Source organism: Eleginops maclovinus, chromosome 22 (assembly GCF_036324505.1).
Source record: "Eleginops maclovinus isolate JMC-PN-2008 ecotype Puerto Natales chromosome 22, JC_Emac_rtc_rv5, whole genome shotgun sequence".
Lineage (NCBI taxonomy): Eukaryota > Metazoa > Chordata > Actinopteri > Perciformes > Eleginopidae > Eleginops > Eleginops maclovinus.
Window position 1 is genome coordinate 24,160,065 of NC_086370.1, and position 26,926 is coordinate 24,186,990.

Sequence of the window (26,926 nt, forward strand, 5' to 3'; positions counted from 1 at the left end):
TCTGTCTTACTCTCTCTCAGCTGCAGACCTCACTCTGTCTCACTCTCTCTCTCAGCTGGAGATCTCGCTCTGTCTCACTCTCTCTCAGCTGCAGACCTCACTCTCTCTCTCAGCTGGAGATCTCGCTCTGTCTTACTCTCTCTCAGCTGCAGGTCTCACTCTCTCTCTCAGCTGGAGATCTCACTCAGTCTCACTCTCTCTCAGCTGCAGACCTCACTCTGTCTCTCAGCTGGAGATCTCGCTCTGTCTCACTCTCTCAGCTGCAGGTCTCACTCTCTCTCTCAGCTGGAGATCTCGCTCTGTCTTACTCTCTCTCTCAGCTGGAGATCTCGCTCTGTCTTACTCTCTCTCTCAGCTGGAGATCTCACTCAGTCTCACTCTCTCTCAGCTGCAGACCTCACTCTGTCTCACTCTCTCTCTCAGCTGGAGATCTCACTCAGTCTCACTCTCTCTCAGCTGCAGACCTCACTCTGTCTCTCAGCTGGAGATCTCGCTCTGTCTCACTCTCTCTCAGCTGCAGGTCTCACTCTCTCTCTCAGCTGGAGATCTCGCTCTGTCTTACTCTCTCTCAGCTGCAGGTCTCACTCTCTCTCTCAGCTGGAGATCTCGCTCTGTCTTACTCTCTCTCAGCTGCAGGTCTCACTCTCTCTCTCAGCTGGAGATCTCGCTCTGTCTTACTCTCTCTCAGCTGCAGGTCTCACTCAGTCTTACTCTCTCTCAGCTGCAGGTCTCACTCTCTCTCTCAGCTGGAGATCTCGCTCTGTCTCACTCTCTCTCAGCTGCAGGTCTTACTCTCTCTCTCAGCTGGAGATCTCGCTCTGTCTCACTCTCTCTCAGCTGCAGGTCTCACTCTCTCTCTCAGCTGGAGATCTCGCTCTGTCTTACTCTCTCTCAGCTGCAGGTCTCACTCTCTCTCTCAGCTGGAGATCTCGCTCTGTCTTACTCTCTCTCAGCTGCAGGTCTCACTCTCTCTCTCAGCTGGAGATCTCACTCAGTCTCACTTCTCTCTCAGCTGCAGACCTCACTCTCTCTCTCAGCTGGAGATCTCGCTCTGTCTTACTCTCTCTCAGCTGCAGGTCTCACTCTCTCTCTCAGCTGGAGATCTCGCTCTGTCTTACTCTCTCTCAGCTGAAGGTCTCACTCTCTCTCTCAGCTGGAGATCTCACTCAGTCTCACTTCTCTCTCAGCTGCAGACCTCACTCTCTCTCTCAGCTGGAGATCTCGCTCTGTCTTACTCTCTCTCAGCTGCAGGTCTCACTCTCTCTCTCAGCTGGAGATCTCACTCAGTCTCACTTCTCTCTCAGCTGCAGACCTCACTCTCTCTCTCAGCTGGAGATCTCGCTCTGTCTTACTCTCTCTCAGCTGCAGGTCTCACTCTCTCTCTCAGCTGGAGATCTCACTCTGTCTCACTCTCTCTCAGCTGCAGGTCTCACTCTCTCTCAGCTGGAGATCTCACTCAGTCTCACTTCTCTCTCAGCTGCAGACCTCACTCTGTCTCTCAGCTGAAGGTCTCGCTCTGTCTCACTCTCTCTCAGCTGCAGGTCTCACTCTTTCTCACTTCTCTCTCAACTGCAGATTTCACTCTGTCTCACTTCTCTTCCAGACGGAAAGGACGCCAAAAACAAAGAGACATCATCCTCCTCCTCTTCCTCCTCCTCCTCCTCCTCAGCCAAACCCAGGGTGAAGAGCAGCAGCAGCATTGCAGGCGTGGCGCTCTGCTGGCAGGGGGTGGTGCAGCAGCAGGTACCCCGACCCCCCAGCTCATACAGATCTCAACAAAAACCTCCATCTGTACTCTGTTATATATGTTCTCCTGCTACCCTGCCCCCCCAGGTGCAGTGCTTCCTGCAGTGCAGCTGCAGCCTGCCGGACCTGGTGCAGCGCTACCTGTCTCTGTACCTGCGCCTGCGCAGCGCCATGCAGGAGCTGTTCGGACCACAGACCGCCTTCGTCCTCGCCCTGAGACACGGCTTCTCCTCCGCCCTGCTGAGCCTGTCTGTCCTCACAGCCATGCACGTCAGTGTCGGGGGTGGGAGGGGGACTGAGTTCACAGGATCAGACTCAGGATCAGACTCAGGTTCAGACTCAGGTTCAGACTCGGGATCAGACTCGGGTTCAGACTCGGGATCAGACTCGGGTTCAGACTCGGGTTCAGACTCGGGATCAGACTCGGGTTCAGACTCGGGATCAGACTCGGGATCAGACTCGGGTTCAGACTCAGGATCAGACTCAGGTTCAGACTCGGGATCAGACTCGGGTTCAGACTCAGGTTCAGACTCGGGTTCAGACTCGGGATCAGACTCGGGTTCAGACTCGGGATCAGACTCGGGTTCAGACTCGGGATCAGACTCAGGATCAGACTCGGGTTCAGACTCAGGATCAGGATCAGACTCAGGTTCAGACTCAGGATCAGACTCAGGATCAGACTCGGGTTCAGACTCAGGTTCAGACTCGGGTTCAGACTCGGGTTCAGACTCGGGATCAGACTCGGGTTCAGACTCGGGATCAGACTCGGGTTCAGACTCAGGTTCAGACTCAGGTTCAGACTCAGGTTCAGACTCAGGATCAGACTCGGGTTCAGACTCAGGATCAGGATCAGACTCAGGTTCAGACTCAGGATCAGGTCCAGGATCAGATAGTCCAAGTTAAACAGCAGTAAAGCCATGGGGTAACACAGCAGTGGGGGGTTCAGGATCTGATGTAAACAAAGTCCAGTACAGGAGGCGGGGCTAACAGAGCATTGTTCACCTGTGCAGGTGAGTGAGCGCTTCGCTCAGTACATGGACCAGATGATCGGGGCGGCGGCACCTGGCGGCAGCGCCGAGTCTCTACAGCACCTGCAGCAGTTCCTGGAGCCGCTGCACTTCCTGTCCGGCCTTGAGCTCGCCAACACCTTCGAGCACTTCTACAGGTAACCACTCCCACACCTGCACGCCCTGACAACTCGTGACATCATCATGACATCACGTTTAACTCAGAACAGCAAGACCCCTGCAGAGACCTCAGCTTCAGATACCACCCCCCCCCCCGCAGGTACTACCTGGGCGACCGGCTGCTGGCCCGGGGTTCTGTCTGGCTGGAGACCGCCGTGCTGGACCAGGTGGGGGGCTGCTTCCCGAGCCGCTTCCCCCAGCAGATGCTGCAGAACCTGAAGGAGTCCGCCGAGCTGCAGCAGGAGTTTCACCTGTACCGCCTGCAGCAGCTGGACACACACCTGCAGGAGGACCAGCAGGTACACACACACACACACACACACACACACACACACACACACACACACACACACACACACACACACACACACAGGTTTCAGTGTGCAGTACAGCAGTAGTACTTGTAGTATTTGTATCTGCATTAGTACTTGTTGAAGAGCTGCAGCAGCTGGCTCCGGTCCTGCAGGACCTCCTGGACCCAGCTGTGAGCCTTGGTACTGTAGAACAGGAAGGTCCGGCAGCACAGCTGCTCCTTGAACACCGGCCAGAAGGTCGGCTTCGGACCCAGAACTTCGAACCCGTGGACCCGAATGTCGATGCCTCCCTGTCGGGGGGGGGCACAGTACAAAACAAGGACCATGAAATTAGAAAACACGATTAGAACAGGAAGGGGGAAAAGCCCCCCCCATAGTAAACGGAAGGGTCCTCTGAACATGGGGGGCGCTGACCTGCTGATACCTTTTGACCCGGATCTGGATGATGGACCAGAACCGGGTCAGGTCCTCCAGCAGTAACCCCAGAATGAGTCGGCAGTATGAGTCCTCCTGGTCTCTGATGCAGTTTGTGTTTTTGCTCTAGATGATGGAGGAGGAGTGGGAGGAGGTCCAGGAGGAGGAGGAGCTTCAGGTTCTGGTTCTTTCTCCACGCTGCTGGGCCGTTTCATCGCTCTGTTTCCTGAACCAGCCGGACCAGCACCTCCCAGAACACCTGAGCTCCTACCTGCACAACTTCACCCAGTTCTACACCCACAGTCAGTGAACACACCACACACACACCCAGTCAGTGAATGCACCACCCACACACACCCAGTCAGTGAACGCACCACCCACACACACCCAGTCAGTAAACGCACCACCCACACACACCCAGTCAGTGAACGCACCACCCACACACACCCAGTCAGTGAACGCACCACCCACACACACCCAGTCAGTGAACGCACCACCCACACACACCCAGTCAGTGAACGTGTGTATGTATATACAGTATGTATACGTATGTATAAAAATAACGTAACCCCCCCTGTGTGCAGGTCAGTCTCTCTCGTCCCTCCCTCACTCGCGCCCCCGCCGCCTGCAGTGGACGTGGCTCGGACACGCTGAGCTGCAGTTCTGCGGCTGCAGGCTGCACGTGTCCACGCTGCAGATGTTCCTGCTGCTGCAGCTCAACCAGCAGCAGGTCAGTGAAGAAGAAGATTAAGATGAACCATTTTCACTCTGTGTTTTACATGCATACATTCACCACACACACACAAAAACTGGCAGCCTTCGCTGTGTGTATAACGTGTGTGTGTACTGAAAATGCATGAAAATGAAACATGCATTTTCAGTACACACACACGTTATACACACAATACAGGTTTTTTTTGTAGGTTGCACCCATGCACATGCGTCTGGAGAGGTGCCAGAGCGAAGGCTGCCAGTCTCGCCGGTGCCAGGGAGCAGTTGGGGGTTCGGAGACTTGCTCAAAGGCACCTCGGCAGGGCCCAGGTGGTGAACTCACACCTCTCCAGTTCCAGTCCACACTCCTTTTATTTATTTTTGTTCCGCTCGGGACGTGAACCGGTGACCCTTCGGTTCAAAGCCGAGGTCCCTACAGACTGAGCCACTGCCACCCCCAACACACCACACCACACCTTTCCCTCCTCCCTCTGTCCTGCATTCACTGACTGGGGGTGCTTTGTGTGTCTGCAGGAGGTGCAGGTGGAGGCTCTGCTGCAGGAGACCGGCCTCTCGGCCCCCGTCCTGCTGCACGCTCTGCAGCCGCTTATCAGCGAGGAAGGGCCGCTGACCTGCAGCCAGCCAGACGACCCCACACAGGGTGAGACACACTGCACACCGGTTTGGGTCCACACTGCACACCGGTTTGGGTCCACATTGCACACCTGGGGGGTCCTCACTGCACACCTGGGGGGTTCCCACTGCACACCTGGGGGGTTCCCACTGCACAGCCACCCGGGGGGGCCACGCTGCACACTGGGGGGGTTTACAATGCACACCGGGGGGTTACATGCACCCGTGGGGGTCCACACTGCACACCGGGGTGAGACAATTGTAAGAGGGTAAGAATCCCTGTCCTCACTCTGTCCCCCTCCAGGTGTGCTGCAGCTGGACCACAGCTTTGTGTCCCGCTCCGAAGGGGGGGGTGTCCTGCAGCTGCTGCCCAGACAGACGTACCTGAACGTGGACGAGGACGCGGCGGCGACGCTGGAGAGGAAGAGGAGCTTCATCTACTGCCTGATTGTCAACATCCTGAAGAGAGACAGGAGCCTGCACCTGGACAACCTGGTGTTCAAGGTGCCCCCCCATGACCAGTGACCCCTCATAGCTCTTTCAGAAACAGGACGTGACCTCTCGTAGCTCTGTCAGAAAGAGGAAGTGACCTCACGTCTCTCTCCCCTCAGGTCCTGGACTCGTGTCAGAAACAGGAAGTGTCGGGGCGCTTCAGCTGCAGCTCGGCTGACGTGTTGTCGTGCATCGATCACGTGATCAGTCGCGGCTGCGTGCGGCGCAGTGAGGAGAACCCGCACATCGTGGAGTTTCTGCCCGATGACCCGTCCACCCCGCAGAAGGGTCAGGCTCAGGTGGACTTCAGTGCCGCCGACAGCAGCACGGACTCCAGGTGTGACCATGACGAATGAACAGCCAATTCCTGTTCCTCATTTCCTGTTCCTCATGTCCTCTTCCCCACTTCCATTTCCTCAATTTCTCTTCCTTACTTCCTCTTCATCACTTCCTCTTTCTCATCATCACTTCCTCCTCCCCACTTCCTCTTCCTTACTTACTCTTCCTCACTCCCTCTCTTCCTCCTCCCCACTTCCTCTTCATCACGTCCTCTTCATCACTTCCTGCTCATCACTTCCTCACTTCCTCTTCATCACTTCCTCTTCATCACTTCCTGTTCCTCACTTCCTCCTCCCCACTTCCTCTTCATCACTCCCTGCTCCTCACTTGCTCCTCCCCACTTCCTCTTCCTCACTTCTTCTTCCTCCTCCTCACTTCCTCCTCCCCACTTCCTCTTCCTCACTTCCTGTTTACGTTCTGTTTTGGAGATTAAACATCTGCTCTTTATTTCGTGGAGAACAGCTCTGTGATTTGGTTTTTGATTATACGGAACTGAAAGTTGTCCCTAATTGTCATTAGTAATGAGGGTTGAACAGCTGGAGTTAAATGGAGGCGCTAGCGGCTGAAATGTAGTCCGAGACACCAACAAGAGTTTATTATATTAAATGTGTTTCATTAAATAGTAATTCATGTTTTTCCAGGAAACTAAGTTCTGTTTTTATTACGTTAATAATGAACTCAAAACAAAGTGCAAAATGTTTAAGTTCTTACTAAATAAAGACGACCTTTGAACTGAAATTACTAAGATTTATATAATTTAATAAAAATGTTAATATTTTTTATTTATCCTAAAATACAAAATAGTTCGTTTTAAATATCTAAAATATAAATAATCAAAGTATGTTTTCCTGAAGACCCTCATCATATAAAACTAATTAACTAATTAACTTTATTGTATTACTTATATCTCTCTGGTTAACAGCGAAGCAACAAAACTCTTTAATGCTTTAATATTTTCTCTTTTCCAGGTAAATGTTTGCTATTCATTATTATTTAAATTTGTAATTTCAACCCCAACCCTGACATGACTCTCTCAGAACCCTCCCCCCCAAACTATAAATCCCGTGCAGCTGTAGAGACGGTTTTATTTATCCAATATCTGGTGGGAAATAAGGAGTAAATCAACTCTGAGTGATGAAGCCCAGCAGCAGGAGATCCTGTGCTCCTAACGTTCTGTTGGTGTTGCAGAGCACCGGACAACCCCCCCCTGCAGGACGGCGTGCTCGACGCCATCTTGTTCTCCATGGGACGAACCATGACTCAGCAGGAAGTCCGGCAGCTGATGCAGAGGACTGTGCAGCAGGTGTGTCAATAAAGTTTCATTCAAACTTTTGAAGTCAGTGCTTTTATTTGGAAGTCACTAACAGACAGGTGCCCCCCCAAGGTGTCAGGGACCCTCAGTCTGGACCTGGACCGGGCCGAGCACCTGTTGGTTCACTGCCGCTGGAACGTGGACCTGCTGATCCAGCGCTACACGGATGACCAGGACGCCCTGGCACTGTCCGCTGGGCTCCGGACCCCTGATCCCGGGCCGGTAAGCCCCGCCTCCTGCTGCCCTGTGTGCCTGGGCCCCCCTCCCCCAACAGAACCGGGCCCCTCCCTCAGCTGCCTGCACTACTGCTGCCGGTCCTGCTGGCAGGAGTACCTGACGGCCCGTATCGAGCAGAACCTCCTGAGCAGCTGCAACTGTCCAATCACAGACTGCCGGGCCCGGCCCACATCCAGTTTCTTCCTGAGCGTGCTGACAGACAGTGACACCATCGCCAAGGTAACCAGCTGTCCATCTGTCCACCTGTAATATACTACCATGAGTCAGGACTCAGCACTATTGTTCCTCCCCAGTATGAGAGTGCCTTGCTCAGAGGCTACGTGGAGTGCTGCTCCAACCTGACGTGGTGCACCAACCCCCAGGGCTGCGACCAGATCCTCTGCAGGGAGAACATGGGCAGCATGGGAACCTGCAACCGGTGCTGCTGGACCTCCTGCTTCAGCTGCAACTTCCCCGAGGTAACACACTCTCACTCACTCACTCACTCACTCACTCACTCACTCACTCACTCACTCACAAAAACACAGGTCTCTGAGTACTTCCTGTCCCCCCAGGCCCACTACCCGGCCAGCTGCAGCCACATGTCCCAGTGGATGGATGATGGGGGGTACTATGACGGGATGAACATGGAGGCTCAGAGCAAACATCTGGCCAAGCTCATCTCCAAACGCTGCCCCAGCTGCCAGGCCCAGATCGAAAAGAACGAGGGCTGCCTGCAGTAAGACCGCCACAATAAAAGCACTCAATTCATGTTGGACAGGGAACTCACTTCAAAAGCACTGACTTCAAAATAAGGTGCCAAGAACAGATTTCAAAATAAAATGCAAAGAACAGACATCAAAATAAAAGCACTAACTTTAAAATAAAAGGCCAAGAACAGACTTTAAAATAAAGCCCCCTTCTAGTGAAAGTGAGCGTTGATGAAATAAGTCAGTCTTTTCACGATTTCTCTTCAATATAAAATAAGTATGACAGGACACACTGATATGGATTTTCTAAATGAACCCTTAGGAGTCGACGATCATGCCGGCTTAATCAGATCACGTGAAATGTTCATGCTGGCGCTGCATAAAAACACTCCGGACAACATGGACGGCTGCTTCTGTCGAAAGTACTGGCTTGAAACTCTATGCCAGTCTTTGTTTCATCCAAATTGAGTTTATACAATAATGTTTTTTTCCAGCGCTCAAAAGTTTGAAAAATGGAAGCGCACATTTTGATATCTTCGCCATATTTGATCATTTTACGGAGCGGAAAATGACGCTGGAAACTTTAGACCCTGCTCAACAGGATGCATTTACCAAGGAGGTGGAGGAGCATTTAGGTAAACGGAGCTATACGAACAGAGACAAAGAGAGACGAAGCGAGACGAAGAGAGACGAAGAGGGATCGAGAGAGAGAGAGAGACGAAAAGACACGGCAGGAGATCGAGAGAGAGAGAGAGAGAGACGAAGAGAGACGAAGAGAGAGAGACGAAGAGACACGGCAGGAGATCGAGAGAGAGAGAGACGAAGAGAGACGAAGCGAGATCGAGAGAGAGAGACAAAGAGACACGGCAGGAGATCGAGGGAGAGAGAGAGACGAAGAGAGACGAAGAGAGACGAAGAAAGACGAGGAGAGACGAAGCGAGACGAAGTGAGATCGAGAGAGAGAGACGAAGAGACACGGCAGGAGATCGAGAGAGAGACGAAGAAAGACGAGGAGACACGGCAGGAGATCAAGAGAGAGAGAGACGAAGAGAGACACGAAGCGAGATCGAGAGAGAGAGACGAAGAGACACGGCAGGAGATCGAGAGAGAGAGAGAGAGAGAGAGAGAGACAAAGAGACGAGGAAAGATGAGGAGACACGGCAGGAGATCGAGAGAGAGAGAGAGACGAAGCGAGACGAAGAGAGACGAAGAGAGACGGCAGGGTATTGAGAAAGAGAGACGAAGAGAGACAAAGAGAGGCGGCAGGAGATCGAGAAAGAGAGACGAAGAGAGACAAAGAGAGGCGGCAGGAGATCGAGAAAGAGAGAGAGAGGAAGATAGATCAAGAGACATGAAGAAAAACAGCGATTGAAGAAAAGTGACAAACATTGAGAGTTAAAGATACAGTTAGATTTAGAGTTTTGAAGATACAGTACTCTACAGTACTCTATACCCTGCAGTACTCTGCACCCTGCAGTACTCTATACCCTGCAGTACTCTATACCCTGCAGTACCCTACAGTACTCTATACCCTGCAGTACTCTATACCCTGCAGTACCCTACAGTACTCTATACCCTGCAGTACCCTACAGTACTCTATACCCTGCAGTACTCTATACCCTGCAGTACTCTATACCCTGCAGTACTCTATACCCTGCAGTACTCTATACCCTGCAGTACTCTATACCCTGCAGTACTCTATACCCTGCAGTACTCTCTATACCCTGCAGTACCCTACAGTACTCTATACCCTGCAGTACTCTATACCCTGCAGTACCCTACAGTACTCTATACCCTGCAGTACTCTATACCCTGCAGTACTCTATACCCTGCAGTACTCTGATTAAAAAAACTAACTATCAGGTTATATAGGTGAGGTTGTGCTAAAAAAAAAAGATACCAAACATAGACATGCTAAACAGTTCTTACTGGGATTTAGTGACAAACCAAAAAAAAGTACTTAAACGGCCAAATTAGCCCCAAGACTCCAAAGGGTTGAGTCCCTGCGAAAGATCCGTTCACTGAATAATATTAATATGGATGAATATTAGTGAGTATTAGTGAGTATGGATGAATATTGATATGTATGAGTATCAGTGAGTATGGATGAGTATTAGTGAGTATGGATGAATATTGATATGGATGAGTATCAGTGAGTATGGATGAGTATTAGTGAGTATGGATGAGTATTAGTGAGTATGGATGAATATTGGTGAGTATTAGTGAGTACGGATGAGTATTAATATGGATGAGTATTAGTGAATATGGATGAATATTAGTGAGTATTAGTGAGTATGGATGAATATTAGTGAGTATTAGTGAGTATGGATGAGTATTAGTGAGTATGGATGAATATTAGTGAGTATTAGTGAGTATGGATGAGTATTAGTGAGTATGGATGAATATTAGTGAGTATTAGTGAGTATGGATGAGTATTAGTGAGTATGGATGAATATTAGTGAGTATGGATGAATATTAGTGAGTATTAGTGAGTATGGATAAATATTAGTGAGTATGGATGAATATTAGTGAGTATGGATGAATATTAGTGAGTATTAGTGAGTATGGATGAGTATTAGTGAGTATTAGTGAGTATGGATGAGTATTAGTGAGTATTAGTGAGTATGGATGAATATTAGTGAGTATTAGTGAGTATGGATGAATATTAGTGAGTATTAGTGAGTATTAGTGAGTATGGATGAGTATTAGTGAGTATTAGTGAGTATGGATGAGTATTAGTGAGTATTAGTGAGTATTAGTGAGTATTAGTGAGTATGGATGAGTATTAGTGAGTATTAGTGAGTATTAGTGAGTATGACTGAAGACTGACGAGGGTCCTGCTGTGTTTCAGTATGACCTGTGCTAAGTGTAACCACGGGTTCTGCTGGCGCTGTCTGAAGCCGTGGAAACCCACTCACAAAGATTACTACAACTGCTCCGCCATGGTGAGTACCCCCTCCCCCTCACATGACCACCAGCCAATCAGAGAGCCCCATCACTGCTGCGTCAGGCCCGGTGACTCTAACTCTGTCTCTCAGGTGAGCAAGGCGGCGCGGCAGGAGAAGAAGTTCCAGGACTACAACGAGAGGTGCACCTTCCACCACCAGGCCAAGGTCAGCCGCTGCTGCATCTGTGACAACAACAACAACAACAACAACAACAACAACATTTTCACGTTTTACTTTATATTTATTAATATATTAATACAGTTATTATTGTAAGTGTTTTTATTATGATAAATGTTATTTCATTTTATCAGTAATGTGTGTGTGTGTGTGTGTGTGTGTGTGTGTGTGTGTGTGTGTGTGTGTGTGTGTGTGTGTGTGTGTGTGTGTGTGTGTGTGTGTGTGTGTGTGTGTGTGTGTGTGTGTGTGTGTGTGTGTGTGTGTGTGCGCGCGCCCAGGACTTTGCAATGAACCTGGAGAACAAGGTGTCATCGGTGAATGAAGCTCTGCCGATGAAGACTCTGACTTTCGTCATCGATGCCTCTAAGACCCTCGCTCAGGCCCGCAAGGTAACAGGAAGCAGCCTTTATTATTAGGGTCTGAGACCAGAGGTCGGCGAAGACCCTAACGGAACCACAGGCGAAGCCAAACATACACAGCACCGGGAAAGCGGCGCGCAAAAGCACAAAAAAAGGGTCCGAGTCCCGAGCCGCCATTAAAGACGCGGGCCTACTGGAATTACACCCGGGCGAGATCCCCTCCAGACTTGAAAAGTAACGTCCCGAGACCTGGGTGATAAAACGATATCCAACAGAACGTTTTTTTAATCGCACGCCGTGGTCGTCATGTGGCGGCCATTTTCACGTTGGTGCGATCCCTCGCCATGGAACACGATGATGTCATAACTCCAACTGACATGCTCAGAACGGCCCCAGATTTCAGATGCTGGTTAACCCTGCTGCCTTGAACAGCTCTACGTCAAATTGGAGGTTTCATAATGTGACGTTTCCATGGCAACACATCCCACGCCATAAAACACGATGTTGTCGTAACTCTGTGGAAAATGGTCCAAACAGTTCTAGACTTTAGAACATGATAAACACTCCGGACCTTAACAGCCGTCAAATCTGAGGTGTCATCATAAGCCATTGCCATGGTAACAAGTCATCAAACACGATGTTTATGTTGCAGCTGTAACTCCTAAATACATTCTCCGATCGGCCCGAAACTTCCCACATTTGCTAACGGCCGAGTCCTCGAGACACCTTTGTAACTCGTCGACGTGTGGACAACAGCGGACCTGCGTGAAACGTCGAACACCCGCTCATCGCTGCTCACTGCTTTAATTATTATTTATATTTAATCTTACAATAAAAACAATGCAGTAAATGAGAAATGTGACAAAGAAAATGTCCATGAAACCAACATGTAAACGTTAGCGCTGTAAATAAATAAAGTGTGTGTGCCCTGTGCCCTACACGCCGCCTGCAGGTGCTGGCCTACTCCTGCGTGTACAGCTACTACAACCAGGAGACGGAGAAGATGGAGGTGATGGAGCAGCAGACGGAGGCTCTGGACCTCCACACCAACGCCCTGCAGATCCTGTTGGGTGAGCAACGCTACATCATGAGGCTGCGTCTTCAGAGGCTCAGAGCTATCTGAAGACCCCCCAACGATGCAACATTAATGTGTGTGTGTGTGTGTGTGTGTGTGTGTGTGTGTGTGTGTGTGTGTGTGTGTGTGTGTGTGTGTGTGTGTGTGTGTGTGTGTGTGTGTGTGTGTGTGTGTGTGTGTGTGTGTGTGTGTGTGTGTGTGTGTGTGTGTGTGTGTGTGTGTGTGTGTGTGTGTGTGTGTGTGTGTAGAGGAAACCCTGCTGCAGAGCTCTGATCTGGCCTCCTGTGTTCGACTCCTGAAAGCCCCGAGCCTTAACACCGGCCTGGAGCTGCACCGCCGCATCCACGAGAGGCTGCTGGCCATCCTTCAGCACTCCACCCAGGTACATGGTACAGTCCATCCTGCACCAAGGTACATGGTACAGTCCATCCTGCACCCAGGTACACATTGTACAGTCCACCCCACACATGGTACAGTCCATCCTGCACCCAGGTACACATGGTACAGTCCATCCTGCACCCAGGTACACATGGTACAGTCCATCCTGCACCCAGGTACACATGGTACAGTCACCCCTACACATGGTACAGTCCATCTTGCATGCTCCTTTAGCCTGGGTTTATCCAGGGTTTCAGGTCTCTGTTTGTGTCTCAGGACTTCAGGGTGGGCTTCCAGTCGAACACCTCTGACACTTCGCAGAGCAACGTGAGCAACAACACGGACTCCAACAACAAGTGAGCAGCACCAACCAGAATCAGTTAAACCGGTTAGCCTAGTTTAAGCCAGTGTGAACCCAGGCTGGGACAATAGTGGTCCCAGTGTGTTGATTGAAATGTTTGACCCTGAGTCTCTGTCTGTGCGTCAGGTCGAAGGCGTCTGAATCCGGAGAGTCGGACAACAACAACGCTGGGGGGGGCGAGGGAGGGGGCGAGGAGGGGGCGGAGGACGACGAGTACGACGAAGAGTACGTTCCCGAGTGGCACGAGGACTACGACGAGGACGACATCGATGAGGACGACTTCTTCTCCGACGACGATGAGTCCGAGAACCTGGAGCGTGACTTCAGCCCCTTCGACTGACACACACACACACACACACGCGCGCACTGCTGCACTCGCTTCCCCTCTTCCTGTTCCTATTCTTGTTGGAGGAAGACGTTCCTGGTTCAGTCTGAGGAAGAACCCTCTGCTTCTTCTGACTCCAGTCCCCACTTTAGTTCTGCTCACTTTGATTTCACTCACCAGTCTGAGGCCTCTAAATCCAGTTAATGACCAGGTTATAAGGGGTCTTACCCCAGTCTAAGATCAACTTTAGACCCGGTCTAACACCAGTTTTTATTTGATTCACCTGCAGTTTTACTTTACTGACAATTTAGACATTTTAAGGTGAGAAGTTTCTCAGAACTTTTATTTAGATTTCTCTTGGTTTAGTTCGAGGTCTGGATCTGACTCTAGATCAGACTCTAGATCAGACTCTGGATCAGACTCTAGATCAGACTCTAGATCAGACTCTGGATCAGACTCTGGATCAGATTCCAACTCTGGACCAGACTCTGGATCAGACTCTGGATCAGACTCCGACTCTGGATCTGGACCTGACTCTGGATCAGAGAAGGGATTCTCCTCCATGTTTTGTATCATCACACACCTCCAGTTGTTTCAAAGACGGAGGCCGCCTTTGTTTGAGAGGATATTAAAGCTTCAGATTTGGATCTCCTCGTTTTATTTGATACGTGTTTGTAGATGGCTGGTAGGATCTGAAGGAGTTCTGATACTCATCTCTGTGTTTGAGAGATGTTATATTCATATATCTTTATTCTGCTTCCTGGGACTCCAGCGACTCAATAAAGCTTTTTCTGCTGCAGCAAGACTCTTCATTGAACTCACCCTCTCCTCACACACAGACACCCTCTCATATTCATGCCAGTGCTACATCTCCAGTTCAATCCACACTCCCAGCTCCTCTAGTCTAGAAGACATTCAAATAAATAATAATAATACATTTTATTCATGAAGCACTTCATCAGGAGCTCCAAGACGATAACATAGAGTCTGATTGAGAGCTAAAACCACCAGGATCAATCACACGTTCACAGCTGGTCTACAAAGCTGAGATTTGGTCAGTGTTTCTAAGGTGGGGGGGGGTCACTACAGTCTCTGATGTGGGAGTTAGTTCCAGAGGGATTGGGCCAGGGTTTGGGGGAAGGTTTTTCCCAAAGGTTTCTGCTTTTTAAACCCCCCCGGGGGGAAAGGGGTTGGGGTTTAAAAAAACAGGTAGTTTTGGGGGGGTTTTGTTTTTTACAAATATGCTTTTTTAAATTTCCCTTTGGAAAGGAAGCCTTTGAAAAAAATTTTTTAAAAACCCAAAATTTATTCTTTCAAGCCAAATTTCTTTACCCCACGTTTTTGGCCAAAACAAAGCCCCCCCGGGGGCCCCGTTGGACCGGGCCTTTGCTTTGACCACAATTTTTTCTGGGAAAATCTTTCCCCGGGGCTTTTTTCAAAAGGGAACATTTTTTTGCCCAAAGGTTGTCTTTGGAAAGGAAACGGGTTTTCTAACCAGGGGAAAAAGTTTTTCCCAAAAGGACATTCCCGACCCAAAAGGGGTTAGGTTTTTGGGGACTTGGGGGCCAAAGGGCCATGTTTTTTGAAAAGGAATGCCCTTTGGCCCGGCCCATTCTTTTCCCCGGGTTTTTTGGCCCCCAAGGGACGGGCTTTTCCAAGGGACATGCCCGCCCACAGGGAAAGCCTTTTAACCTGTCTTAGGAACAGGGCCCCAATGCCGACCAGGACATTTTTTTCCCCCAAAGGCGGGTTTTGGCACACATGGGGGGGGTTTTTTCACCCAGGCCTTTCTTTCACCCCGGTTTTCCCCAAAAATTTTTTGGAACCCGGGACTTTTTTTCGACCAATTCTTTTGCCGGGTTTAATTCTTTGGGCCCACCATTTTTTGAACGGTTTATTTTTTTTCCGAAAGGGTTTCTTTCCCCCCCGGGTTGTTTTTCCACTCCTTGGCCCCTTTCCGATTGTTTTTTTGGGGAAAATTTGCTTTTGCCACGGAATTTTAACCCCAAGGCAATTTTGTTTTCTCCCTTTGGGTTTTCACCAAAGGAAAAGGGGCCCAACGGGTTTTCTTTAAAAGGGACTTTTTTGACCACTCCTTTTTTGGAAAGGATGTCCCCCAGGTTTCTTTTTAAAATGCTTTGGAAAAAGGTTTCTTAACCCCATTTTAGTTTTTGGCCAACCGGGAAATTTTTTTGCCCGGGTTTATGTTCTTTTTGAAACGGGCCCCATTTTTGACCACGGGTTTTTGTCTTTTGCCCCAGGACATTTTTTTTGACCACAGGAATGTTTTTTGGCCCACAGGAAATGTTTTTTGCCCAAACGGGGAAAAGTCTTTGACCACAGGGAACATGTTTTTGCCACGGGGGAATGTTTTTTGCCACAGGATAGGGTTTTTCGCCCCAGGAATGTTTTTTTGAAAACAGGGGGACATGTCTTTTAAACCAAGGGGAATGTTTTTTGCCCGGAATGTTTTTTAAACCAAAGGAAATTATGTCTTTTTCCACAGGAATGTTTTTTCCCCGGCATGTTTTTTCGACCACGGGGATATGTTTTTTGCCAAAAGGGGGAAAATGTTTTCGCCCAGGATATGTTTTTTGGACCACGGGGAAAATGTCTTTCGCCCACAGGAATGTCTTTCGACCACAGGAATGGTCTTTTGGCCACGGGACATGTCTTTCGCCGGGGGAAATTTGTTTTTTGACCACAGGACATGTCTTTTGCCGGAATGTCTTTTTAAAAAAATTTTTAAAAAAATTTTTTAAGGGAAGTTTTTGGCCCAAAGGGGTTTTTTTTTCCCAAAGGTTTGTTTTGTGGTTGTTTTGTGGGTTGGTCTTTGTAAGGGGTTGAGCCCAAGGGTTGCTTTCGCCAGGGCGCCGGTTTGGGGTTTGTGGGGGGGGTTTAATGCCCTTTGGCCCAGGGAAAAAGGTTTTGCCCAAGGGTGCTTTTTAAAAAATTCCCCCAAGGGGGTTTTTCCCCCGGATTGTTTTGGTTCCACAGGTAGGGGCCAAGGACACCAAAACCCCCTGCCCCAAAAGGTTTTTTTAAAAGGTCTTTTTCCGGGGGTACCGCCAAAGGTTGGTTTTTGCCCAAGGGGCCCTGGGGACCCAGGGGGGTTTTGGAAACCCGGAAAGGGGGTTTAAGGGGGGCATTTTTTTTTAAAAGGGACTTGTTTTGAAAGGTTTTGGGTTTTTAAACCCGGGAAATTTTTGGCCCAGGAAAACCCCCGGGGAAAGTTTTTGCCAAAGGGGGTGGGGGTATGTTTTTGCCAAGGGTTTTTAAGCCAAAGGAAAACCCCTTTCCCCCACAGGGAAGTTTTGAAAAAATTTTGGGCTTTCGCCCAAAGGTTTTTTGAAGGGGGGGTTTTGTAAGGGTTTTTTTTTGCCAACTATTCCCCAAAAAAGCGGGGGAAATTTTGAAGGGTGTTTTAAAAGGGTTTCTTTTCCCGGAAGTTTTTGAAAAGGACGGGCCCCGGGGAATTTTTTGGAAAAGGAATTTTTTTCCCCACGGGTAGTTTTGCCAAAAATTTGTTTTTTAAAGGGACTGGAAAAAAAATTTTGGGGCCAAGGAAGGGCCACACAGGTTGGGTTTCAAGGGGGAAAGGGTTTTGACCACCATTTTTTTCCAAAGGGGTTTTTGTCCCCAAAACCTTTTTTTGACGGGTTGTTTTTCGCCAAAACCAGGGTTTTTTCCCAAGGTTTTTTTGCCGGGAAATTTTTTTGGGAAGGTTGGGGTTTTCTTCCAAAGGTTTTGTTTTTTGCAACGGGTTGTTTTGTGGGCATTTTTTGGGACAAGGGGATTTGGGTCTTTGCCACAGGATAGTCTTTCGTCCACAGGACATGTCTTTCGCCCACAGGAATGTCTTTTTAAAAAACCCACAGGTATGTTTTTTTGACCACAGGAAAGTCTTTCGCCCAACCGGGGAATTTTCTTTGGGCCCACGGACATGTTTTTGACCACAGGACATGTTTTTCGCCACAGGAATGTCTTTCGAAAAGGGGACATGTTTTTTTGACCACAGGAATGTCTTTCGCCCACAGGAAGGTTTTTTGACCCGGGGGGTTAATGTTTTTTTGCCCAAACAGGAATGTCTTTGGGCCACGGGGACATGTTTTTGCGACCCCCAGGACATGTTTTTTGACCACAGGAATGTCTTTCGCCACGGGACTTGTTTTTATTTGTCCACAGGAAGGGTTTTTCGTCCACGGGAAATGTTTTCCCCCGTTTTCCCCACAGGACATGTCTTTCGACCACGGGAATTTTTTTTTCGCCACGGGGAATGTTTTTCCCCAACAGGATATGTTTTTTGGGCCCACAGGAATGTTTTTTCGTCCACAGGTTTTTAATGGGGTTTTTTGACCAAAAGGACTTGTTTTTTGCCAAAAGGCATGTCTTTGCCCAAAAGGATGTTTTTGCCAAGGACATGTTTTTTGCCACAGGCCCATGTTTTTTGCCACGGGGAATGTCTTTCGCCCACAGGATAGGGTCTTTCGACCACAGGACTTTGGTCTTTTGAAAAAAAGGGAAAAAATGGCCCCTTTTTTGACCAAAAAACCGGGGCCCGGGCCTTTGGGGACCACAGGTTTTAGGGTCTTTTCGGCCCCCCAACCCGGCCCAAGGGGTTTTTCGACCCCCGGGGACAGTCTTTTGGGAACCCTGGGTTTGGGTCCTTTTGGCCCCCAAAAGGAAATTGTTTTTTTCCGGCCCAAACGGGAACCCCCCTTTGGGCCCAACCAAAAGGGAAAAACATTTTTTTACCACAGGCATGTTTTTCAAACCCACGGGGAATGTCTTTCTTTTTTTCCAAAACACAAAAATTTTTTTACCCCCGGAACATTTTTTTTGTACAACATTCTTTTAATCTAAATTTTTTGTTTTTTTAAAAAGGGACGTTTTTTGTCCAAACAGGTTGTTTTTTCCAACCCCCCCAAGGGGTTTTTTGGTTTTCGTACAGGTTGTTTTTAATTTTTACTTTTTTTATGTTTTTTTGAAACGTTTTTTAGTTTGTTTTTTAAATATGTTTTCCCAAAGGGTTTTGTTTTCGACCCCTTTGGTTTTTGTTTTCGACCGGGTTTTTATGTTTTTTTTTCCCCCAGGTTTTTTTGTTTTCCCCCCAGGTTGTTTTTAAACGGCCCATGTTTTTTGGACCAGGTTTTTTTTTTGACCCGGGGGTTTTTTGTTTCGTCCCAGGGATTGTTTGCGACCAGGTGTTTTTTCGACCCAGGTTTTTTGTTTCGACCCCAGGGTTTTTTGTTTTTGACCCCGGGGGCCCTGTTTTTTTGTGGAAACCTGCCCATTGGGAATTACAACCGGGGAAATTTTTATTCCGGGAGGCTCGCCCAGGGTTTTTTGTTTCCTTTTTCCCAGGGGGAGATTCAAACCATGGAATTTTTTTCCCAAAGGGTTTATTGAACTTCTCCGGGGTTGAATTTTTAAAGTTTCCCTTTTATGGGGATTCATTTTTGGATATTCTTTTACCGGGTTTTAAGTAAGACTTTTTTAAGGGTTTTTATTGAAAACTGCCTTTTTTCCAGAATTTTTAACCAGCCCGGGAGCTGAATTCATGGAGGAATTCTTACCCCAAGGGTTTTTTTGAAGAACCGGGGTTTGGTTATTTAAACCCCCTTTTTTAAGAAATTTCCTGTTTTTCCCTTGGGGTTTTTTTGGAACGGTCCCGCCATGGAAAACCCACCAGGTCTTAAAGGAATTTTTTCCCGGGTTTTTAAGAACTTTTAATTTCCGAGTTTTTTTTGAATTTTTTATTTCCATTGTTTTTTTAGTAACACTTTTTATTTTTTTTTTATACACTTTTTTGTTTTTTTTAAAGTTTGTTATTTGTTTTTAAAACCGTACTTCTTTAGTGTTGTTATTTTTTTAAATGAAATTCCCTTTAGTGTTGTTATTGTATATACGGAAATTTTTGGTGTTTTATTGAAAATTTCTGTACTTCCTTAGTGTTGTTATTGTATATATTGTACTTCTTTAGTTTTGGTTATTGTATATACTTTTTTTTTTAAATTCATTTAGTTTTGTTATTGTTTTTTCTGAAACCCCTTTAGTGTTTTTAAATTGTTATACGTATTTCCCTTTAGTGTTGTTTTTGGGTTTTATACTGTACTTTTTTTAGTGTTGTTTTTGTATTACTGTCCCCCTTTTTTTTAGTGTTGTTATTGAATTTTAACTGTACTTTTTTTTAGTTTTTGTTATTGTTTTTTACGGGATTTCCTTAGTGTTGTTATTTTTATATCGGTCCTTTTTTTTGTGTTGTTATTGTATATACTGAAACTTTTAGTTTTGGTTTTTTAAAAATTTTTGTTTTTTTAAAACTGTACTTCTTTAGTGTTTTTTATTGTTTATATTGTATTTCCCTTTAGTTTTGTTATTGATTACTTTTAATTTCCCTTTAGTGTTTTTATTGTAATACTGTATTTTCCTTTGTGTTATATTGTATTACGGGTATTTCCCTTTAGTGTTGTTATTGTATATACTGTATTCTTTAGTTTTTTTTGTTATTGTTTATACTGACTTCCTTAGTTTTGGTTTTTGGGATTTTAACTGTATTTTTTAGTTTTTTATTGTTTTTACTGTACCCCTTTGTGGTGTTATTGTTTTTTTTAACTTTTTTTTAAACTTCCTTTTTGGGGTTTGTTTTTGTATATACTGTACTTCTTAGTGTTGTTATTGTATATACTGTACTTCTTAGTGTTGTTATTGTATATACTGTACTTCTTTAGTGTTGTTATTGTATATACTGTACTTCTTTAGTGTTGTTATTGTATATACTGTACTTCTTTAGTGTTGTTATTGTATATACTGTACTTCTTTAGTGTTGTTATTGTATATACTGTACTTCCTTAGTGTTGTTATTGTATATACTGTACTTCTTTAGTGTTGTTATTGTATATACTGTACTTCTTTAGTGTTGTTATTGTATATACTGTACTTCTTAGTGTTGTTATTGTATATACTGTACTTCTTTAGTGTTGTTATTGTATATACTGTACTTCTTTAGTGTTGTTATTGTATATACTGTACTTCCTTTAGTGTTGTTATTGTATATACTGTACTTCTTTAGTGTTGTTATTGTATATACTGTACTTCTTTAGTGTTGTTATTGTATATACTGTACTTCTTTAGTGTTGTTATTGTATATACTGTACTTCTTTAGTGTTGTTATTGTATATACTGTACTTCCTTAGTGTTGTTATTGTATATACTGTACTTCCTTTAGTGTTGTTATTGTATATACTGTACTTCCTTAGTGTTGTTATTGTATATACTGTACTTCTTTAGTGTTGTTATTGTATATACTGTACTTCTTTTAGTGTTGTTATTGTATATACTGTACTTCTTTAGTGTTGTTATTGTATATACTGTACTTCCTTAGTGTTGTTATTGTATATACTGTACTTCTTTAGTGTTGTTATTGTATATACTGTACTTCTTAGTGTTGTTATTGTATATACTGTACTTCTTTAGTGTTGTTATTGTATATACTGTACTTCTTTAGTGTTGTTATTGTATATACTGTACTTCTTAGTGTTGTTATTGTATATACTGTACTTCTTTAGTGTTGTTATTGTATATACTGTACTTCCTTAGTGTTGTTATTGTATATACTGTACTTCTTTAGTGTTGTTATTGTATATACTGTACTTCTTTAGTGTTGTTATTGTATATACTGTACTTCTTTAGTGTTGTTATTGTATATACTGTACTTCTTTAGTGTTGTTATTGTATATACTGTACTTCTTTAGTGTTGTTATTGTATATACTGTACTTCTTAGTGTTGTTATTGTATATACTGTACTTCTTTAGTGTTGTTATTGTATATACTGTACTTCTTTAGTGTTGTTATTGTATATACTGTACTTCCTTAGTGTTGTTATTGTATATACTGTACTTCCTTTAGTGTTGTTATTGTATATACTGTACTTCTTTAGTGTTGTTATTGTATATACTGTACTTCCTTAGTGTTGTTATTGTATATACTGTACTTCTTTAGTGTTGTTATTGTATATACTGTACTTCCTTAGTGTTGTTATTGTATATACTGTACTTCTTTAGTGTTGTTATTGTATATACTGTACTTCTTTAGTGTTGTTATTGTATATACTGTACTTCTTTAGTGTTGTTATTGTATATACTGTACTTCTTTAGTGTTGTTAATTGTATATACTGTACTTCTTTAGTGTTGTTATTGTATATACTGTACTTCCTTAGTGTTGTTATTGTATATACTGTACTTCTTTAGTGTTGTTATTGTATATACTGTACTTCTTTAGTGTTGTTATTGTATATACTGTACTTCTTTAGTGTTGTTATTGTATATACTGTACTTCTTTAGTGTTGTTATTGTATATACTGTACTTCCTTAGTGTTGTTATTGTATATACTGTACTTCCTTAGTGTTGTTATTGTATATACTGTACTTCCTTAGTGTTGTTATTGTATATACTGTACTTCTTTAGTGTTGTTATTGTATATACTGTACTTCTTTAGTGTTGTTATTGTATATACTGTACTTCCTTAGTGTTGTTATTGTATATACTGTACTTCCTTAGTGTTGTTATTGTATATACTGTACTTCTTTAGTGTTGTTATTGTATATACTGTACTTCTTTAGTGTTGTTATTGTATATACTGTACTTCTTTAGTGTTGTTATTGTATATACTGTACTTCTTAGTGTTGTTATTGTATATACTGTACTTCCTTAGTGTTGTTATTGTATATACTGTACTTCCTTAGTGTTGTTATTGTATATACTGTACTTCTTTAGTGTTGTTATTGTATATACTGTACTTCTTTAGTGTTGTTATTGTATATACTGTACTTCTTTAGTGTTGTTATTGTATATACTGTACTTCCTTAGTGTTGTTATTGTATATACTGTACTTCTTTAGTGTTGTTATTGTATATACTGTACTTCTTTAGTGTTGTTATTGTATATACTGTACTTCTTAGTGTTGTTATTGTATATACTGTACTTCCTTAGTGTTGTTATTGTATATACTGTACTTCTTTAGTGTTGTTATTGTATATACTGTACTTCTTTAGTGTTGTTATTGTATATACTGTACTTCTTTAGTGTTGTTATTGTATATACTGTACTTCTTTAGTGTTGTTATTGTATATACTGTACTTCTTAGTGTTGTTATTGTATATACTGTACTTCTTTAGTGTTGTTATTGTATATACTGTACTTCTTTAGTGTTGTTATTGTATATACTGTACTTCTTTAGTGTTGTTATTGTATATACTGTACTTCTTTAGTGTTGTTATTGTATATACTGTACTTCTTTAGTGTTGTTATTGTATATACTGTACTTCCTTAGTGTTGTTATTGTATATACTGTACTTCCTTAGTGTTGTTATTGTATATACTGTACTTCTTTAGTGTTGTTATTGTATATACTGTACTTCCTTAGTGTTGTTATTGTATATACTGTACTTCTTTAGTGTTGTTATTGTATATACTGTACTTCTTTAGTGTTGTTATTGTATATACTGTACTTCCTTAGTGTTGTTATTGTATATACTGTACTTCTTTAGTGTTGTTATTGTATATACTGTACTTCCTTAGTGTTGTTATTGTATATACTGTACTTCTTTAGTGTTGTTATTGTATATACTGTACTTCTTTAGTGTTGTTATTGTATATACTGTACTTCTTTAGTGTTGTTATTGTATATACTGTACTTCTTTAGTGTTGTTATTGTATATACTGTACTTCTTTAGTGTTGTTATTGTATATACTGTACTTCTTTAGTGTTGTTATTGTATATACTGTACTTCTTTAGTGTTGTTATTGTATATACTGTACTTCTTTAGTGTTGTTATTGTATATACTGTACTTCCTTAGTGTTGTTATTGTATATACTGTACTTCTTTAGTGTTGTTATTGTATATACTGTACTTCTTAGTGTTGTTATTGTATATACTGTACTTCTTTAGTGTTGTTATTGTATATACTGTACTTCTTTAGTGTTGTTATTGTATATACTGTACTTCCTTTAGTGTTGTTATTGTATATACTGTACTTCTTTAGTGTTGTTATTGTATATACTGTACTTCTTTAGTGTTGTTATTGTATATACTGTACTTCTTTAGTGTTGTTATTGTATATACTGTACTTCTTTAGTGTTGTTATTGTATATACTGTACTTCTTTAGTGTTGTTATTGTATATACTGTACTTCTTTAGTGTTGTTATTGTATATACTGTACTTCTTTAGTGTTGTTATTGTATATACTGTACTTCTTTAGTGTTGTTATTGTATATACTGTACTTCTTTAGTGTTGTTATTGTATATACTGTACTTCTTTAGTGTTGTTATTGTATATACTGTACTTCTTTAGTGTTGTTATTGTATATACTGTACTTCTTTAGTGTTGTTATTGTATATACTGTACTTCTTTAGTGTTGTTATTGTATATACTGTACTTCTTTAGTGTTGTTATTGTATATACTGTACTTCTTTAGTGTTGTTATTGTATATACTGTACTTCTTTAGTGTTGTTATTGTATATACTGTACTTCTTTAGTGTTGTTATTGTATATACTGTACTTCTTTAGTGTTGTTATTGTATATACTGTACTTCTTTAGTGTTGTTATTGTATATACTGTACTTCTTTAGTGTTGTTATTGTATATACTGTACTTCTTTAGTGTTGTTATTGTATATACTGTACTTCCTTAGTGTTGTTATTGTATATACTGTACTTCTTTAGTGTTGTTATTGTATATACTGTACTTCTTTAGTGTTGTTATTGTATATACTGTACTTCTTTAGTGTTGTTATTGTATATACTGTACTTCTTAGTGTTGTTATTGTATATACTGTACTTCTTTAGTGTTGTTATTGTATATACTGTACTTCTTTAGTGTTGTTATTGTATATACTGTACTTCTTTAGTGTTGTTATTGTATATACTGTACTTCTTTAGTGTTGTTATTGTACATATTTTCTTGTCTAATGTTTGCATTATTTATTTATCTTATTATTAGCACTGTGTATGTTGAGTTGTTGGAAAAGCCTGGGATATAAGATTTCATTGACAAGGTATCTGCTGTTCATATGACCAATAAAACCTTTGAACTTCGAATCTTTGACCACGACTGTTTCACAAATGAGAAGCTCCTCTCTGCATCAGTTAGGGTTCAATAACTTGTTGCCAGCTGAAACATAATCACCCATGCAGTAATCATCCAATGGGAGGCTCTTACCTATTTGCTTAGTTAAATCCAGGTGGTGACTGTTTTTTGGCCTGGCAGTGTATGTTACTGCTGTGAAGCTGCTCACAGAGTCAGAGTACCCGGATGTGTGCCCACTGAGCATGCGCAGTTGAGTTGATGTTTTCTAACAAATATTTAATATGAATTATGAAACTGTATTTTTATTAACTTACTTTATGATACGTGTTATAACTTTACATGCCCCGCCCCCCCCCCTCCCCCCGATGACCATGTACTGTGGTCTTGAATAAACGGGGGCTGGGTTCTTCCTGCAGTTCTTCCTCCGGCCCTCTGGAGGCGGGAAAGCGTCTGGATCCTGTCCGCCATCAGAGAGCAGCAGCAGCTCGGTGAGAGCGGACTCTCTCTGAGACACCGTCTGAATAGCTGAGATTACGGATTACAGACTCTAAACTGAGCCTCCGGGGGTCAGGCTCCAGAGGAGACGGAGCTCCGAGCACCCGGATTGACAGAGGAGTTCTGCGGGTTTGTTGATGAGCTAACAGTTAGCCACTTAGCTTCCTGTGTTAGCCTGCTGTTTGTTATTTATCTGCTTCCGCAAGTCGATTGGCAGGAACCCTCCCCCCAGCCGACATGAGGCCCCCGGGCTGGGGCCCTGCTCCCCCCGGTGGATGGCCCATGCCGCCTGATGAGTGGCCCCCCCCCCCCTCCTGGAGGATGGGGCCCCCCTCCGCCGCGCGGCTGGGGTCCGGGACCCCCGTCTCCCCCCCCCGCCGGGTTGGGGACTCCACCACCCTCACCCCGAGGATTGGTTGCCCCCCACACATCCAGACGACTTCAGACGGCCCTTCCCCGAGGACTGGAGGCCCCCCCACACTGATTACTGGAGGCCCCCCCATCCGGAAGACTTTAGGTCCCACCACCCAGAAGACTTCAGACCCCCCCACCCAGAGGACTTCAGACCCCCCCACCCAGAAGACTGGAGACTTCCCCCGGGCTGGGCCCCCCACGGCTGGGGCCTTGAGCGCCCCCCCGACCTCTGGGGCCCAGAGCCTCTCCCCCCGGGCCAGGTGCCTCCTCTGGACCCCTCGGCCTATATGCCTGTGACTGTTCCTCCGGTTCCCCCACCCAGCTGCGTGCCCCCCCCTGGGTTCCAGGCCTACCCTCCCCCTGGCTGGATAGCAGAGGTGAGCCCCCCCCCTTTTAATTACACTGTTTAATACCAGGTTTAGTTGAATACTCGATTCTGATTGGGCATTTTGCTGGTTGTTGCTAAGCACAATAATGACTGCAGTGTTTCCCACAGATCTGAAATTGATTGTGTTGGTAGCCTGCACTAGGGGGGTGGGCGTGGCCTTGTGCCGTGAAACCAGGGGTGTAGTGATATATTTATAATCACCACCTACGACTTGTGTATGCATGCACACGCACAATGGTGGCATTCCCCCCCAAACAGAAGCATGTACACAGGTTACTATATTTAAAGTGTGCAAATGTATTCAGTATCCTTTCCATGTCAACATGTTTTAAGTGGGGGTGGACCTAACATCCTCTAGTGGGGCCCGGGGTCATGCCTCCCATTAATGACCGTTGCTAAGCACATGAATGACCGTTGCTAAGCACATGAAGCAGGATCGGAGGTCAGAGCGGTCAGCAGTATAAATAACCTCTGTATGGACCAATCAGAATGGAGTATTTAACCAGGCCGTGTGATGAGGCGCATTAACAGGAAGTGTTGTGTGTGCAGGCCGTGGCGGAGGAGCCCTTGCAGAACCCCCCCCCTGACCAGCCGGAGTGGGTGAGTCCTGATGGAGTCAATAATAACAGCGTCTGACTCCAGACCCCCCCCCCAACCGGAGTGGTCGCTCTGTTTAGACTACCTGTAGTTCTTATCTTTTTAATCTGTTCCCATGATCAAACCTTTAGTCTGATCATACATGATCCTCAAACGCTTTTAGAGATTAGAGGTCAGTTAAATTGACTTTATGTTTGTGCGTCTCTCACGACCAAGCCAACATTCCCAGGTAAGATCCTCCGG

At 44.8% G+C, this 26,926-nt stretch overlaps 2 protein-coding genes across 6 annotated transcripts in view; both read left to right on the forward strand.

Annotated features, from left to right (window-relative positions):
- LOC134858661 (cullin-9) overlaps positions 1 to 14,496 on the forward strand; it is a 40,243-nt gene extending 25,747 nt beyond the window's left edge. The window contains 20 exon segments of the mRNA XM_063874661.1: positions 1,604 to 1,743; positions 1,834 to 2,016; positions 2,757 to 2,911; positions 3,034 to 3,232; positions 3,792 to 3,963; positions 4,246 to 4,391; positions 4,907 to 5,033; positions 5,310 to 5,509; positions 5,617 to 5,834; positions 7,025 to 7,139; positions 7,221 to 7,604; positions 7,679 to 7,843; positions 7,940 to 8,103; positions 10,926 to 11,019; positions 11,113 to 11,187; positions 11,478 to 11,588; positions 12,511 to 12,628; positions 12,882 to 13,015; positions 13,288 to 13,367; positions 13,499 to 14,496. Of these exon segments, the coding sequence (XP_063730731.1) occupies positions 1,604 to 1,743; positions 1,834 to 2,016; positions 2,757 to 2,911; positions 3,034 to 3,232; positions 3,792 to 3,963; positions 4,246 to 4,391; positions 4,907 to 5,033; positions 5,310 to 5,509; positions 5,617 to 5,834; positions 7,025 to 7,139; positions 7,221 to 7,604; positions 7,679 to 7,843; positions 7,940 to 8,103; positions 10,926 to 11,019; positions 11,113 to 11,187; positions 11,478 to 11,588; positions 12,511 to 12,628; positions 12,882 to 13,015; positions 13,288 to 13,367; positions 13,499 to 13,712 (3,194 nt within the window). The 3' untranslated portion in view covers positions 13,713 to 14,496.
- A 10,759-nt stretch (positions 14,497 to 25,255) lies between these two features.
- Positions 25,256 to 26,926, forward strand: part of si:dkeyp-121d4.3 (serine/arginine repetitive matrix protein 2) — a 41,068-nt gene continuing 39,397 nt past the window's right edge. For 4 of the 5 annotated variants that reach the window (XM_063875605.1, XM_063875608.1, XM_063875606.1 and 1 more), the window contains exons 1-2: positions 25,256 to 26,075; positions 26,636 to 26,686. In XM_063875605.1, coding sequence (XP_063731675.1) covers positions 25,986 to 26,075; positions 26,636 to 26,686 — 141 coding nt within the window. In that variant the 5' untranslated portion in view covers positions 25,256 to 25,985. The remainder of the gene's footprint in view (positions 26,076 to 26,635; positions 26,687 to 26,926) is intronic. The other variant, XM_063875607.1, reaches the window with a different exon arrangement.